Source organism: Lupinus angustifolius, chromosome LG02 (assembly GCF_001865875.1).
Source record: "Lupinus angustifolius cultivar Tanjil chromosome LG02, LupAngTanjil_v1.0, whole genome shotgun sequence".
Lineage (NCBI taxonomy): Eukaryota > Viridiplantae > Streptophyta > Magnoliopsida > Fabales > Fabaceae > Lupinus > Lupinus angustifolius.
Window position 1 is genome coordinate 23,231,357 of NC_032010.1, and position 18,868 is coordinate 23,250,224.

The 18,868-nt window shown below is 31.2% G+C and overlaps 2 protein-coding genes across 5 annotated transcripts; both read right to left on the bottom strand.

Annotated features, from left to right (window-relative positions):
* LOC109340963 (probable inactive receptor kinase At5g10020) lies at window positions 2,669–9,051 on the bottom strand. 4 transcript variants are annotated; one of them, XM_019578753.1, is made up of 5 exons: window positions 8,755–8,863; window positions 7,275–8,230; window positions 5,048–6,577; window positions 4,272–4,771; window positions 2,669–3,141 (listed from the first exon to the last, which is right to left on the bottom strand). In XM_019578753.1, the coding sequence occupies exons 2-5, from the start codon at window positions 8,221–8,223 to the stop codon at window positions 3,052–3,054; spliced, it is 3,069 nt and encodes a 1,022-aa protein (XP_019434298.1). In that variant the 5' UTR covers window positions 8,224–8,230; window positions 8,755–8,863; the 3' UTR covers window positions 2,669–3,051. The 4 variants fall into 4 exon arrangements, with proteins under 4 accessions (XP_019434298.1, XP_019434292.1, XP_019434304.1 ...); XM_019578747.1 differs by having other exon boundaries at window positions 2,669–3,132; window positions 4,263–4,771; XM_019578759.1 differs by lacking the exon at window positions 2,669–3,141 and having other exon boundaries at window positions 4,173–4,771; window positions 7,275–8,198; window positions 8,755–9,051.
* Window positions 16,206–18,533, bottom strand: LOC109340984 (ETHYLENE INSENSITIVE 3-like 1 protein). The gene has a single exon (XM_019578771.1). It carries the CDS (start codon window positions 18,367–18,369, stop codon window positions 16,504–16,506), a length of 1,866 nt encoding a protein of 621 aa, XP_019434316.1. The 5' UTR covers window positions 18,370–18,533; the 3' UTR covers window positions 16,206–16,503.

The following is an 18,868-nucleotide window of genomic DNA, read 5'->3' on the forward strand; positions in this document are numbered from 1 at the left end:
TGGGAGTTACGAAATATACTTGTGAGATGATTGTGGAATGAAAGGGTCGGGTCAGCCAGTTTAAAGGTTGATCTGGTCGCTATTTTGGGTCGGGTTAGTTTCGGGTTTAAGGTCGGTTCCGAGTACAAAAAAGTGACCCGACTAATATTTAGGATCGCGTAAGGACAAACCTTAACTCGTCCTAACCTGAGCCATGCTCACCCCCTACCTATCAACAAAAAAAAATGTACGTATAGGCGTGTTTTTTACAATTTTGTTAAAAAAAAAAATTGATATTATATGAGTTATATAATTTTCACAGTATCATCCTCGATTCATATTTAATTATGCATTGACATGTTTTTTACAATTTAGTTGAGAGAAAAAAATATATATGACATTGTGTGAGTTATATATACTTTTACTGTATCATCATCAATTTATATTTAATTATAATTGACTTTTCAAAAAATTATTTAAATGAGTAATAAATGATACATTTACTGAAATCTTTACATTAATGATACATAAATATTATATTTTTTGTGAATAGTTTAATTATAACATACACTTATATATAGAAATAATACAAATTTGACTGTCTAAAAAACTTGACATTTATGATACCTGAATATTAATTTAATATTCTCATTTGTGTTTGAGTTGGTTGGCTCTTTGCTGTACACGGTTTTGTTTCTTTTGTATTGGTCGTGAAGCCTATGTGATGTAATGCTTAACCTACTCAATACATGTATTTGTTAAATTCTTTTTGACTTTTTTCTACATAATTAGTGCACTTATACTTTTTCTTTTTCTTTATAAATGAATATCCAACAAATGTTCTTTTGCTTGAGATTGATTCATAAATCCTGGGCTAATTCATAAGACTGGATCCACATATAAATAATGTTGACCACCTTTAACATTACTATGTTAAGTTAAATTTAAGATGAAAAAATAGGTGTGTACTTGTATGATTTTTATATACTATTAATGCATTATTATAATTCATATTTAATTATTGTTTAACTTTTTAAATAAAGTAATACAAATGTGCGATGAATAACACAATGACGATGTATAAATTTTTATATTGTCAATCTATTAGATAAAGCCAAACTCTTCAAGATCAATTAGGTAAGACCTGTCCCAAAAAAGAAGATTAGTGAATTATATATGACCATGGCATTCACTATACCACTGATATTATGGAAGGGGAAGAAAAAAAGTTTGGGAATATTTAGGCTTCAATAGTAAAGTAAAAATGATTTAATAGGTATACACTGACCGTATTTTTATTCTGTAACTAAATCATTTATCATTGATTTGTTAATTATTATTGACTCTCAAATAAAAGTAATATAAATCAATGGTGAATGATATGCTAATAGTATAAAAAACTTTACACTACCCGTGTATAGATTTTAAACAGAAGTAAAAAAATTTAAGAGTTTATACATGAAAATCTTTTTAGATTTAGTCTCACCCCTAGATATGATTAATTTATCTATTATTTTTATGTATACGTTTATAAATATCCACATGAAATCAAATATATGATATTGTTATGATGTAATATGTTATTCTACATAATCAATTTTAATATGGTATATCGGCCCGAAATGCTTTTATATTTGTATTAATAAAAATATAACACGTTTCAACTTTCTTATTTGCTCCATAACTTTTTTTTTAAGTTTTTATTAATAAGGTGTATCAAATAATGCATATATTATATTATTACTATTAAATAATAATAATAATAATAATAATAATAATAATAATAATAATAATAATAATAATAATAATAATAATAATAATAATAATAATAATAATAATAATAATAATAATAATAATAATAATAATAATAATAATAATAATAATAATAATAATAATAATAATAATAATAATAATAATAATAATAATAATAATAATAATAATAATAATAATAATAATAATAATAATAATAATAATAATAATAATAATAATAATAATAATAATAATAATAATAATAATAATAATAATAATAATAATAAATGACAATATCTTAAACACTCAAATAATTCACTCATATAATTTTATCCATTTGTAGATACAAAAAAAGGAAATTTTCACTATATCTCAAGTGTGTCAATGTACTCTAATTTTATTTAATTAAGACAAACTCTCAAAGACCCTACCTCAAAGTAGGAATAGGGGTTAGATTATAACCTTTTATCACATTCATACAAATAAATATATAGTTTAATATTTATATGTTGTTAGTGTAAAAGAATAACAATAATGTGTTGATACCATAAAAACTTTTATATATCCAACAAGGTGCTATATATATATATATATAAAAAGAAGGAGTATCATTAAAATATCATTAAATATAGTGTAAAGTGTAAACAGTAAATAATGAGTTGTATCCAGCAACAATGTGTTAGGTGTGGAATCATAGACTAATTTGTATTCGTCCAAATCAAAATATCTGCCAAAAGCTGTCATTTATCACTATATTCAACGAATTAAATATATATATTTTCTTCTTATTTTATTAAATAAACCACATTTTCAATTTTGATGCCTACAAACTTAAACAATAGGGTTCATATTATATACTAATACTACTCTCCTGATTAAATAAAGAAACAAATTAGAAAATATAAAATAATACAATCTCAATACTAAAATATATACTAACATACTCTAAACCAATCTAAGATATAATTTAGATAATACGAAATGTCCTATCATTATTCAAATACCCTCCGGATATTATATGAGACATCGTTTAAGATATCGTAAGATATTCTCATATATTCTAACAAAATTATTACAAAAAATTGTTACTTGATGAAACAAAACAATAGTGTAACCTCAACAATATACAATCTGCTCATTGAAGGGTTGAAAATAATGAATTTCCATGATGCAGATTTCATTTTTATGATGACCTGTTATAATGCCTATGAGAGTTGTTAACTTGTCATCAAGGGACCAAAATTTAACACACTTGAAAAGTAGTTTAAGCATAACAAACTATGGATAATGATGTTAGTGGTTAAGGTTATAAGGTAAAGAATTCTACCTTATTGCTGAAAGATCTTCGAAAACGGTATTCATGTCGGGTCTATCTGATGGAGGAAAGGTACATTTAAGAGCTACCTTTAGCATGTCATCAAGAATATCTTAAACACTCAAATAATTCACTCATATAATTTTATCCATTTGTAGATACAAAAAAAGGAAATTTTCACTATATCTCAAGTGTGTCAATGTACTCTAATTTTATTTAATTAAGACAAACTCTCAAAGACCCTACCTCAAAGTAGGAATAGGGGTTAGATTATAACCTTTTATCACATTCATACAAATAAATATATAGTTTAATATTTATATGTTGTTAGTGTAAAAGAATAACAATAATGTGTTGATACCATAAAAACTTTTATATATCCAACAAGGTGCTATATATATATATATATAAAAAGAAGGAGTATCATTAAAATATCATTAAATATAGTGTAAAGTGTAAACAGTAAATAATGAGTTGTATCCAGCAACAATGTGTTAGGTGTGGAATCATAGACTAATTTGTATTCGTCCAAATCAAAATATCTGCCAAAAGCTGTCATTTATCACTATATTCAACGAATTAAATATATATATTTTCTTCTTATTTTATTAAATAAACCACATTTTCAATTTTGATGCCTACAAACTTAAACAATAGGGTTCATATTATATACTAATACTACTCTCCTGATTAAATAAAGAAACAAATTAGAAAATATAAAATAATACAATCTCAATACTAAAATATATACTAACATACTCTAAACCAATCTAAGATATAATTTAGATAATACGAAATGTCCTATCATTATTCAAATACCCTCCGGATATTATATGAGACATCGTTTAAGATATCGTAAGATATTCTCATATATTCTAACAAAATTATTACAAAAAATTGTTACTTGATGAAACAAAACAATAGTGTAACCTCAACAATATACAATCTGCTCATTGAAGGGTTGAAAATAATGAATTTCCATGATGCAGATTTCATTTTTATGATGACCTGTTATAATGCCTATGAGAGTTGTTAACTTGTCATCAAGGGACCAAAATTTAACACACTTGAAAAGTAGTTTAAGCATAACAAACTATGGATAATGATGTTAGTGGTTAAGGTTATAAGGTAAAGAATTCTACCTTATTGCTGAAAGATCTTCGAAAACGGTATTCATGTCGGGTCTATCTGATGGAGGAAAGGTACATTTAAGAGCTACCTTTAGCATGTCATCAAGAATTTTTGATGATCTTTCACCGCTGTGATGTTTGTCCATTAGAAACCTATCAAAGCATTGGTTAGACCGGTTTTCTTCGGCTAGAAACCTGACCCAATCTGTGAGTTCAATGGTATCTTGAATCCCAGATACTATTTCTCCGGGGCTTCTTCCTGTTAGGAGCTCTAACAAGACAACTCCGAATGCGTAGACATCGCTTTTTAAGGATGGACATGGTTTGCTTGATCTAGCGAACTCGGGAGGTCTATAACCAAGCGCACCAGCATTCAGAACTTGCTCAGCAGTGCCAGCAGGAGTTAGCAATCGGTGCAGACTGTAATCGGTGAGCAAGACATTTCGGCTAGGAGCTCCTAGTAGAATGTTTGTGGATTTGAGGTTGCCATGAGGTATGGCTTTCTCATTATGTAAGTAATTCAGACACCGAGCCGCATCTACAGCCACCCTGAGCCTTTCATCAAGTGATAAAGGATGGAGATTTCTTTTATCTGCCTCTGCAGGAAAACAAAATTGAACCGAATAAATGAAACTGGTTTCATGCATTTGAAATTTCTAACACGCAAGATAATAACGCTTTAAAACTCTAACATTAACATTGTCCGAGTTCCTTAGTAAACTTGACATTTTAACAAATTATACAACATCCTGAAACAGCTTCATATATTCCAAAGTCCGAAGTATAGAAATCAAATTCTATGGGGTTGATAACCCTTCACAGTCAGGAATATCAAGATTCCTTGCTGAAATCAAACATGAAACTATAACCTTACCATGGAGATATATGTCGATAGATTGTGCATCCATGTAATTTGATATAATCAACCTCTCATGCTCCTTTGGCCCAAGGTAGTAACCCTGAATAGAAACCAGACTCGGATGCTTGATAGTACCAAGTTTCTTTACTTCCCTTGCAAACTCCCTTTTTCCTTTAGTTATTCCTTCCCTTAACCATTTGATAGCCAATGCATGACCCGACTCAAGAGTAGCTTTATACAGTGTTCCATGACAACTCCTTCCAATAACTTCTGCTGGAGCACTCGAAAGTTCTTCTGCGGTTAGCACCAACGACCCATCAAATAGATGCAAGTCCTTAACCAGTTTATCCGGAGAGGATACTCTGAGGGAAGCAGGATTCTCAAACTGATGGCTTTTAGAAGTTGAAGGATTTGAAACAGACAAAAAAGATATCGGCGAAGATGTTCCTTCGTCATTCTTAACTATTTCAGGATGGTCAAGATCTTCTGGATTCTTGACCGTTGCATGAATGTTTCTAGCATCATCGGGAGATGCCCCTTGAGTAGAAGGTAATCCTTCTAAATTTTTATTACGTTCCTCTCTAGTTAATGTGGAAGAACTCTCTTGAGTGATGCCTACTGCTCTATTTTGTTTCGGAGTCTTTTTATTTTGCCAGCAAAGTCTATAGTAAATGATTATAATACCAATAAAAGCTATCACGAAAGCACCAGTAACCGAACTTGCAATCAAGGCTCTCCTAGTTGCAGATTTTTTATGTGACCGATGTTCTCCCGAACCTAGGATGGAAGCGTTCTTTGGCGATGATGATGAATGTGGAAATATTAGCAAAGTATTTCCGGGATGAAATGCTGATTCAGGAAACTGCATCAGGTTGTCCGGTATAACACCAGAAAGATCATTGAAGGACACATTGAGTCCTCTCAATTTAACTGGAAGATTATCAGGAATAGTACCTTCCAATTTGTTGTCACATAGGTTGAGGTATGCCAAATTGTCAAACTTACTTATATTCGAAGGAAGGATCCCGCTCAAGTTGTTGTGTGAAAGATCAAGAGATACCAGACTAAAATTTTCAGCCGAAATTAATGGATCATTTGGAACTTGCTGAAGTTGAATAGGAATTGATCCAGAAATCTTATTGTTTGAGAGGTTCAGATTAGTCAACTTCGTTGAGTTGAAAAGGCTTGGTAGGAGGAAACCGGAAAGCTGGTTGAGGCTTAGATCAATCTCTTTTAGTTCAGGGTATGTTCCTAACACTGGTGGGAGAAAGCCCTCTAACGAGTTATCGGATACCTTTAGTGCAATTAGCCTTAAAAGTTGAGAAGTTTTGTTTGGCAGCATTCCTGCCAACGAGTTTGAACTAAGCTGAATAACTTCGACATAGTTACCCCAATATTGGATCCTTGAAATATTACCCGACAATGTGTTATTACTCAAATCTACGATGGCACAGTGACCTACCGTGAGAGGTAAGGGGCCTGACAATTTGTTTGAAGATATATTAAGCTTCCTCAGAGTTACAGAGGTAATACTTCCAATAGGACCTGCAGAGAAGAAAAAGTTTAAATTCTAAAGAACGGGAATTAAAGGTAAGCAGAAATGCATCGGATAAGCCAAGCAATATGTGATATCATGAATTAATGCCTAAGAATGATGAATATGATTAATGCTGAATAATTGACGAAAGACAATGGGTCGAAAATTTACAACATTTCTAGGTGCAAAATAAAATTGTTTGTTACTAGTGATTCATTTTGGACAGATTTTGTGAGTACTTATAAGAATGCTTCTATATAAGAAACTAAGAAGCATCTATAAGGTATGAAGATATGAAAAGCGTATAACCTGAACCCGACGTTTATTGTTGATATAAGTTCCCACACAAATACTCATTGCGAATAGGTCTTCTAATCACAGTTATTTATCCGGTTGCGTACTATCCTAAATATATAAAAACAGTATTACTTGAACACCATCTTCATTGCAGACATAAGTTTACATAAAAACTCTTTTCTAAAGGTATGATAAAAGTTACTCATCTGGTGGCACACTAAACCAATGAGCCCGGTAAAAATGCCTAAGTTCGGATATGAAATTGGATGCATAAATTAATATGTATTGCGCTGCATGTGAGTCAAATGCATCCAGAGTCTACGTATACAGCTAAATGAAAATGGAATAAGTGCAAAATTTCAAGAAACAATATGAGCACAGTTTACACAGAAAACATGAAAAAGGTACCTTCAAGCTTGTTTTGACTAAGATCCAGTTCAGACAACAACATTGAACTTTCCTTCAATAATGCTTCTGGCAGTGAACCTGACAACTGGTTGCATCCAAGTCGGAGAACCCTTAGCGATACAACAAACCCGAAGGAAGGTATATTACCCACTAACTGATTATTACTAGCATCAAAGACCACCAAATTGTCAAGGTATGGCATACCATCATGAGCAAAAAGCTCACCACTCAAGGAATTGTGGCTAATATTTAAATATCGAATCGAGGAGAGAAACGAGTCATCTCCAAGTCCCAAATCCACTATACCAGAAAACCCGTTGCTGCTTAAGTCAACATGAACCACACTACCCATCTGAGAAAATATGTGCATGATATCACCAGAAAAGTTATTACTGTGCAAATCTAAATACTTCAACCTCTCGAGTTTGTGAAAGACAATAGGAAGAGCACCTCCGAAATCATTTGAAGAAAGATTCAGATATACTAAATTTCTTAATTTAACAAGATTAGACGGTACCAATCCATTAAACTTGTTGAGTGACAAATCAAGAAATTGAAGTGACTCCATTTGACCAATATGTAAGATACTTCCCGTGAACCGATTATCCGCAATTGACAAGTTGCGAAGCATTTCAAGGCCACTAATAGCAAGGAAATTGAACTCTCCAACCAAACCAGCATTATCCAGAGTGATTGAGATAACATTGCCTTCACTACACAATATGCCATACCAGTTCTGAGGGCATCCATCAGAATATAAGGACTTAGAATCCCAAGAATTAACAACTACTCCAGAAGGGTCATTCTGAATGCTCTTCTTGAGTTCAAGGAGTGCCTCGATATCGGAATTCCCCAATGCAATAGCCGCCATTACCAACAACAAAAATGTCAACCAGATAGCCTGCATGCCTTTCCCTATAGCTCCTTCTCCATTCATAAACAACAACATATATGACCTTATAAAATACCACATTGGATGTAAGAGTAAAGGTACAGATATACATCAAACTTTTGAGTGTACAATATCAAATTTTGAGTAAAGAACTTAATTAAGAGCTTATTCAATAAGCTTTCTTGAAATAAGCTAAAAGAAGCTTATTTTCATAAACTTGTTGAATTAAACTAAACAACTTTGAAGATTTTAAACTATTTTCACAAGCTTATCAAAATAAGTTGTTCTCATAAGTTCAACAAGTTATCACTTATCAGTAAGCTCTTACAAATCCCCCTAAATCTATAATGGCCAAAATGTCAACAAATGAAGCCAGATATCACTTTTTGTCTCAATAATTACTAATCTCAAGTTTGAAAAAATGAAAATTTTGAAAGCGTTGACTGAGTCAACTGACAATAATTAAATTCATCAGTGACCAACATATCCAAACGTTATAATTGTTACAGAATAAAACTAGTTCTAAACTTTACAACCAAATTTTGTTCTTATAAAAAGAAAGAGATAAGATAATGAATGCATTCTTACCTCTTAATCCACAAGCAATAGAGTTGAACAGTGAAACATATACACCTGAATTATTAAACAGCAGCAACAATGCTGACCAAGAATAATAGTATAAGAACAAAAACACAAGAAACAATAGAACAACCACTAAGGTTGTAAAAAAGAATGCTTTTTTGGAGAGGAGGATATGAATCCAAAGAAGAAAGTAGTTATAGTACAATGCAATATGTGTAGGTAAGAAATGATTAACAAAGTGAGAAGTAGAGTAGAGTGATAGTAAGAAGAAGAGTAGTAGGGTAGACAAAAAAATGTCATAAAAATGGTAGGTGAGTTATTATATATGATTAGTGAAAACAAAAAAGAGATAAAATATAGAAAAGGGTTCTTAGTATAAATAGAGATACACTCTATAATTTTGTCTCCTACAATGTTTCGTGCCAATAAAAAATAACATATTAATTAATTTTTAATCATTATTATTTTTTATTGTACCAGACAACATAAGTAATCTAAAGTGTGAGAACACATCTCCTAGGTATTGAGAAAGACTTATAAAGACCACACTTACCCAAAACAATTACAATATAGTATTATTAATTTATGGATTTGATACACCGAGATAATGTAAGTGTTTTATGTTTTTTATAATGTTAGCAAATCATATATCGTTTATATGTTAAGTAGTATATTAACTCTCAAACAAGTTAGACATATAATTTAAACTCTTCATTTATTATGTTACCTTGGTTAATGGTGACTTGCACCTTTGACTTTGCATTTTTTTTTTACCACAAACCTTCTTCTAATGTTTGTACATCTCAATGCAAAAGCGCGTCCTTCCCATTTTATCCTCTTAACATATAATACAATTTATTTAGATAAAAGAAAATTAATGATGTGAAAGACATTGTGGACCAAGTGTATAAACCAAACTCAATATAGATCCAACTATCCAACTGAACTGTAAGTGTATGGATTATGGATCATGTCTTTCAATACTTTGGACGGGATCTTCTGTCCCAAAATGATTATGTCCTTATGTCTCTACCCAATTGAATAACACCAAATAATATTAAAAAAATAAATGTATGTTTTTATTTTTATTTTCCTAATAAAGAGAGATGTTTTGATTGGCTTGAGACACAAATGAGGATCATTTAGAGAATATATCATTTTTATATGGTTTTTTAAATGTTATCATAAGAAAGATAAATACTAAAGTTGTAAAGAAAATTTTAATGAATTTAAAATAGTTTTCCACTATGGGTGACATGTGATTTAAGGGGAAAAGCTATGGGGGAGAAACTATTAGAGTTTAGTGAAATTTTGTTAGTTGGAAATAGGGTCTAATTTATCAACAATAATTTGTTGTAGTGGTAAGTGAATTGTACTTCTAATTAAGAAATGGATTAAAGTTTAAGTCTTAATTAAGAAATTTGTTGCGAAAGCTTCAATCCACAAAGAAAATATTGGACCTAAAAAAAGAAATTAAGAGTACATAGACAAAGAAAAAGGAAATATTTAAAGAAGGTTGATAGGTTAAAACTTGTATAAAGTGTTTCTTTACTACACTAGCTAGCTTTTACTAGCTCCTAAAAAAGCTATCATATTCATCCAATTAATGGATTATTTTCCTCATCACGATGAAGGTAGAACATGTGATTCCACACAATAGGAATTCTACTTTGGCTCTCATTCATTAACCATAGCCACCTCTGAATCCAACTACTAAAGATTACTAGTCTTATTTGTAAATAGTTTTTTTTCCTTTTTTATTAAAGTGTAAAATTGTAAATGTTATATCACTATTGTTTTTGATGCAATTGTCTCTACTTTGGAGAATCCTAATTAGTTTTATTTAGACTTCTTATTATGAGAGAGATCACATGTCCTATTTTCTATCCCGATCTAATGAAAAAGTGACACTTCATTAAAAATAAAAACTCTAAAAACATAAAATAACATATTTGTATTAAGGGGAGAAAACTTATTGGCTAAGGACATGAGGATACACTCATTTTAGAATAGGTGATCCGGACAGAGATCATCTCTCCCAATTCCTGTCCCATTTTCCTGTACTAAACCAATGAAAAAGTGACACTTCATTAAAAAAAATTCTAAAAACATAAAATATTTTATTTGCAATATTTTGAGAAATCCCATTAATTAGGGACATGAGGATATACTTATTTTGGGACAGCTGATCCATATTCTCTGTGATCCCCATTCTCTTATTATGACTTGGCTGTATTTCACTCAGTCTCTTCCTACTCCTTTCATAACCACTCTCCACATTTCCTTCTCAAGTTCTCATGAATCTATAATTAATGCTAGGAAACTTATAAATATACTACCTACTTCATTTCTAAGTAGCTAATACATACAAAAAAGCTGTTATTGCTAATTAAGATAAATGATATCATATTGCTAAATAAAAGATATACAAACTATAGTATTAAAAATTAGAAAACAAGCTGAAATTGATATAATTAGCATATAATTACTACGGTGTATACAACACTAATGTCATGTCATTTTTCGGTGCAAAACCATAATACCAGTCGCATTTCTCTAAAACTATGGAATTTAAGTAGCATGTAATGGTTTGAGTTGATTGATAAGAAATTGAATCGAACAATATAAGTTTCTTGGTTTTAATTTGAATGATGCTCTTTTATAGTATAAAAATTGAACTGGATCAACCCAAACATATAAACTAAGAAGGTGTTGATTTAGTTGTGGTTTCTCCAGATGACTAAAAGGTAAGTATTTAATTTTTGGGAGTGACATTTATTTAGAGGGTGGTATTTAATTTTTGAGAGTGACATTTATTTAGAGGGTGGTTACACAATTCGAAAGTGATTAATTTTTTACTCAAAAGATGAATAATACTCATAGGTATCCAAAAAACTCAATCATATGTGTGTTGATGTTCCATTTACATTGTCTCATCCCCAAATTACAAAATCAACATTGATTCAAATGATGTCAATTTTCGGATTACAAGTTAATTAGCCTAGAGAAATCCTAAAATGAAACTACAAAAATCAATTCAAATGTCATGCTAATGTATTAATCTTAATTGTTGTGACAAAATTCACAAGTGAAATATTTAACATTGATAAATAGTTTTTTATTTTCCTTGAAATTAATTTTAGTTTTAATTTTAATTACAGATTTTTTATGTGCATGGGTTCTCTTGATTTACATCTATCAACAAAATATTTTCTATCTCGCACACCTAAATTTATGCTTAAATAATTCAGTTATCCGAACTTATATGGTTATGATAGTGATTAGTGGCAATATTTTACTATAGTCTCATGTTGACTAGAACATTAAATGGGAATATGACATAGGGTGATTGTTTATAATGAATTAAATTAATGATGGTGACGCCTACACTATACAAGATAAACAAAGTAAATTAAATTGTGTATTTTTTCATTTTTTGAGTAAGAAATTAATCTCTTTCGATATGTGTAATTGTATCTTCTAACAAATGTTATTCTCAATAATCAAACTCAACATGAATGATTCTACAACATATAATATAATTAATGCAGAATATATGTTTATTTGACCAGTTTTGTTGGCATCTTATACCTAATTTAATTTTGTACCATCACAAGTATAAGTATTCTAGTTTTTGGGCTTCTAGTAATATTCTGCTATGCTTTCTATCTCATCCTTTATTCCCTTTTCTAGTTAAATATTCCAAAGTATATGTTCCTATTTTTAAAACTAATTTTCTTTCAACTTGTTTATTCCTTTTTATTTCTAGATACCTTTAGTTGTAATAAAATAATTAAAAAATAGGATACCTTAAATAGGGGTTTTGGTGGGTTGCAACTTGCATCTTATGGGGCTATGAAACAAAGGGCACAATACTTTTTACTTTCTTTTCCTATAACCTTTTTCTAGAAGACTTTTTATTTCAGTATGTTGCAATTATTCATGAATTTGTGGTAAAGTAAAACGTTTTTTAGAGTGATAATTGTATGCATTGGAATCATTCATATTACAAACAATATTTGCTTGGGGTTTAGGGTGCAAACAATAACTTAAAAGTAATATTATTTGGTTTCTAGATGTATGTGAAACACACTAAAATTTACATATACTTGGCTTTATTAGAATGTGGAGTCTCACATCGGATATGCGGGGAAAAATGAAAGAGTTTATAAGAAGGAAAGACCCATGAAACTAATGCCTTAAGGTTTTGGTTCAAGACGTCGTGTCTCATTTGTAACTTTTCACTTTTCCCATACTCATATAACAATGGAACCCCCTGGTAGTTGGAGGCTCTTCGGTCGCAATCTAATCCAACATATACACATATGATACTCATCCCTATTAATTAACCTACGTAACTTAATAATTTATGACCCTTTGTTTTGGGATTGGCCAATCCTAGAGATTGATGTAGAAGCAACCACTATTGACAAAAAAGAGGTCCCTCCATTTTTGGAATCTCTATATAATATTTGATGTATGGCTTAAATAGTTAAATACTTTTCAGAGGGGATAGTTTAGGTGAAAAGAAAAGGACACCCATGATGTTACTCAAAAGGTGATTACATTTTTTATTGAATGATTTTGCATTGGATATAAGTTAAGATGCTCCACTAGCTAGGAACTCATTATTTTTTTGAAGGTGGGTTGCACTATGGTTGATTTGTAATGTGACAAGTGAAAGATGCAGATTTCATTTTCCAAACTTTATACAAAAGTGAATGTGGTACTAATAAGTAGGACCCTACTTTAATCTGTTTATGTTCATTTTAAATATGCTACATGTAGCTTCAATAATTGTGTGAATAATAAACTTTAGAGTTTCATATTTTTTATTATTACATTCCAAATTACTTTTTTTTTTAAATAGTTATAATTAAATTTATGAGAAGTTCTTACATATTTTTAAAAGATTATATTATGTGTTCTGTTATTAAATAAAAGAAAAAAATCAATGATTGATGTAACAAAAGAGAAAAAATATGTACAAGTGTAAAAAAATTTTATATTATTTAATCATATTTTATTGTTAAATAAATGTAATATAATTAAATGTTAATAATATAGTGATTATATATAAATTTTTACACTAATATTACATATATTCTCTTCTCAGAAAAGATAAGATATTTTCACTACATTCATATATTGCTGCTGCAACTTATGATATATTTTCTGGCATTGTAGGCTAATGCATGAACACCACATGCAAAGAAACCATATGGCCAGCTATGCCGTTGTCTTCCTTTATATCTAAGGAAAAGCAAAAAAAAAAGAGCCTCTTGAATTTTTTTGCTTAGTCGGCTAATAATAGATATTTATGTAAGTATCAAAGCGTTAGTCTAATGGTGTAAGACTTTACTGAATCCCTAAAGTTGATGATTCGACTTTTGTGAGCAACATTTGTTGAAAGAGCAACCACGAACCTTGAAAGGGATTAGTTTCTTACTCAAAAACAGATGAGAACATACCCACTAATACTAAAAAAAGCCTTATGGAACGGCCACAATTTAAATACAAAAGTATATTATATATAAGAAAAATGTATGTATTGATAATATATTTGAGTTTGATACATTGTCATTGCATTATTAACTATTTATATTTAATCATTAATGACTCTTCAAAAAAGTAATACAAATGAAATGTGAATTATTTAATGATCATGTATAATTTACAGTGAAGATATTACACTATATATATTGCATATATACCAACCAAGTCAACACTTGCTTAAATTATTGGGAACTTAGTCTAAAGTTAAATGATTGTCACTTTTTTTATCTGGCAGGAGCTAATAAGCAAAGTCTCCAAGAAGAAAAGTAAAGATATTTCAAACAGCTGACTTATATTTATGGCTCAAACTATAGTTTCATTCACAATAGATATTCAATTTTGTTTAACATAAGTCTATAGACATAGTATTTAATCAATTGGTGGTGTTTGTTTCATGTGAAAACTCATAAAGTATGTTTCAGAGTTTCCTTGTGATTGTAGTCACAAATGTTAAAGAAGTGGTTGTGCTTCTTTGAGGACTTTTTATTGTAAAAAGAAGTTTAGTACATAGGAGTACACTTTCTCTTCCAGATATGTATCACTTCATATATCATTTCATTCTTATTGGTCAAAAAATATAAAATTAATCTATATTTAATTATTATTTTACTTTTCTGATAAATAAGAAATAAGATATATAGAATCATACAAATTTTGATTATATGATCAAAGTGGATGGCATTATGATAAAAGGAATGTTGTACCATGAGCCCTACATTAGAATTTAGGATAAGACTCATTGATTTGAAGTGAGTTAGTTTTCAAAGTGAACAAATAGAAATATACCCATTATTGATTTGATAGTGTTCTAACTCATCAAATAATTTATTAAATTGTTTAAGAGTAAATAGTAACTACTCACTTATTTGACAATGCTCATAATTTTATAATCAACCTTACTTTATAGGAGTATAGTTCATAAAAAACAAACTTGTAAACAAAAAAAAAATCACAATAAAACATGTACTAAGCATAAGATATTTATGCATTAAATATCTGAAACATAAGTTTTGTCATAAAGATTATTCTTTAACAACAAAAGTTGTGATAACTGACAAGTGGTGACACACTTGCAGACTTTTATCCTTTTCAAGGCATTTTGTTACTTCACTGAATTTCATGACACTTGAGCCATTTTACATTGCTAACTGGTGCGATCTAATTAATAGTAAATATTTATAAAAAATAACCCATTTAATATTTAAAAAATTCAACCATTATACTCTTTAATTTGCATTTTTTTATATTTGAAAACATTGTCATTCCAATTGTTAGATATTTTTATGATTTATTCAATTTATGTGTTGCCTTGGTGATTGAGTGAGTAGTTCAGCAAGTTACTTCAACTTTAAAATAAAGATAGTATATGTAACTTTGAAATTGATTATAATCTATTTTTTCTTAGCCGATTTTAAGGCTGCCTTACATAATGAATCACGTCATTTTACAATCTTCTCCTATTAACATTTAAATGTTACAAGCTCATTTTCTAAAAGCAAACTACTTTCTTTTTTATCGAACACCTCCAATAACTTATCGACTCACTCAAAAAACTATGAGAAACATAACTAAAAGTGTCACTCTTACCCTTTCATCTCAAATAAGCACTTTCACTTTCAACTAATTATTGAAGAATAAGAACAACAACAAAAATGCACGCTTGTGTATTTTGACCATAGACTTCAAAAAATAATACCCCACCACCACACAAGTTGTTCACGCAATTGAATAGAGAAAAAAACATGGAACTTAACAACCACTATGGGGTCCATTTCAACACATAGGAAAAGAAGATAAGCATAACAAAAAAAGGTACAATAAAAGACAAACCTCACATATATACATCCAACCAATTCACCCATAATAAGACCACACATTTAGATACCTTCACATTATTATAGTGAATTACAATTTTATAAGTTTAACTAAAATCTTATTTATATAACATTCATACATTTTATAATAGTGCCAACTACATGGCTACACTGATAAGACACAAAAAAGGAACATCCATGATTTATTATATAACCCATACCAGATTTGACCAAACTTGCCAAACATAAATATCTAATAGACCCAAAGGATTATATGTTAAGAGAAAATTGCAGGAACTGCCCTTAAGTCAAGGGAACTAACTTCACATGATTAAGGCAGAGCCAACCCTTAAGTCCATGATATATATGTTCTCACTTGTCATTTTCATTGGTACCATATTGAAACATTTGGTTGTTTGTGAAGTGGATCCATCCCTAGTCCTTGTATATCATCCTTGAAATCAAAGGATGCCAAATCACAAGAGGAACCAAACATGAATTGGAAATTGTTGTTGTTGTTGTTGTTATTGTTGTGGTTGGTTTCGAAAGGAGAGTTTATAGCCTTGAACCGGTCAAACTGATCTTCCTCTCTTGCAAAGAAGTTTCCTTCCATCACCATTCCTTGACCGGGAAAGAAATTGTCTTGTTGCTGAATGCTTGGTTGAGGAAGAGGAAGGTTTTGATTTTCTGCAGCCACAAGACCGTTGGAGGAGTTTCCAATCTTGTTTCCAAGAACATTTGTATCATAGATCGACATTAGGTTGCTGATCATTTTCATGCCATCCTCCGGAACTCCGAGTCCAGTCATATCGAATGAAGATGGAACCAAATTAGCAGGCTGTGATGTGGTATTGGGTTGAAGTTGGACATAGGACTGAGGGAATATAACTGGCTTAACCTCATTAACATGAAAATTTGGAGCACCATAATCTGCTGAATTGCTTCTATAAGGACAATTTAATTGATGGTTGTCCCTGGAAGACCTGTCTTCAAAACCGAGGCGAACTTCACTGTAAGGGCATTGAGGATGTTCGCATGTGTAAATCTTTTGTTCCATCATGTTAAAGTCACTAGAGACCTTCCTCTTTCGGATTAAATCTAAGTTTGTGATCACCTCTCCCTTGATTGGAAGAGAAAGTCTTTGAACTGGCTGCAATGGCATTGGCAGCCTTCCACTCATTTTATCCATCGCAAGATTGGATGGACGAAGATACTCAGGTTTTCGGTCCTCCACATCAAAATTCGGCTCATCTTCCGCCCCATCAATATCATACTCACTGCAATCATTGATGACCGAAGATCCACTGCCTCCAGTTGATGATAATGTGGGGCAATAATCAGGATAAAGTTCTCTAGCCATGGCCTCCTCTTGATTGATGATGGCAAGCCAGGTAGCACTTTCCTTGGCTGTCATTTTATCTTGAAGGCATTTCGACTGCCTCACAAGCTTGCGAATCTTAGCAATATCGGGAGACATATGTTTGATAACTGCAGTCAGAACACCAACCTTCCATGCCTTCTTGAGGTCATGAGGTTTCTTGTAAGGAGGAGGGCATTGATCTTTAGGTAAACCAATTTGTGGCCACCATTCTTCATTCCCTGTGGGCCACCATGGTGGAGGGACACCCTTCTCTAATGGGAACCGCCTCTGAGGGGGATCACAGTGCTGCATGAGCGCTGACAAGAGAGAACCCAAGGTTGTGTCCTGTAACTCTTGCAAGGTGTGTGGCATTGGACCAATAGAGTTGCATCCATCATTTTTCCCTGGGATTGCATTATCTGCTTGATACTTGGCTATGGCAGCTGGACCATTGCGGTCAAACCTAACCTTATCCTTCCACCACTCACGAAGATTGTCAGATGCTCCAGTCACTGGTTTTCCCTTCTCGGGAATTATCCCATAAACAAATCCTTGTGCCTTGCAGACCTCCATCATCTTCAGCATGTACTTCAATATCCCATCTTGAGCTCTCGACATCTTTTTCCGCCTTGCTTGTTCTTGGGATTGCCTCTGTTTTGATGCATCAATTCCTTCCTTAGCCTTACTTTGTTCCTTCAATCGCTTATGAAGCATCTTGTCCCTCCACATCCTCCTCTCAAGCTCATCCACATCAAGTTCTTCATCACTATAATCATCCTCAACCACCGCATCTGCTTCGGATTGCTTGGCAGCAATATCCACTTCTCCGAGGGAACCACCACATAACATATCAAAATCGCCACAAAACCCCATGTCTTCAAACATCATCATCTTTTCCTAGGGAAATATAACACCAAAGAAAGCCTATAAGCTTCAGATGAAGCGAGTTTGCTTCAAATATCACCCTCCTTCAGCACTATACACCAACTCTAGTCAAGAAATTCTTAAGAGTTCAAATTTAAAGCACTTTACACCTGTCCAATGCAAAAAAGTGAGGAGAATTAAGGTCGAACTAAGATCAAACAATTTCCCATATCAAAAGCATTAAATATGCACTGACAACGTATAAAAGATTAATGAGCCAGCCAGCTTTTATTAGCAGATAAAATCTTTTATCATCATCAAGCAAAAGTAATGAATATAAGCTAAAAAGTAAAAAAAAAATGGACGTATATAGTGAATAATCAACAAATGAAATCATTGATTTAAAGCATTTGATCTGAAAATTCCAATTCATCAATACACTTACTAGATCAAGGGTATCATATTTGAACAGATCTAAAACATCCACAAATTAAACATGAAAAAACAAGCAAATAAAGAACAGAAC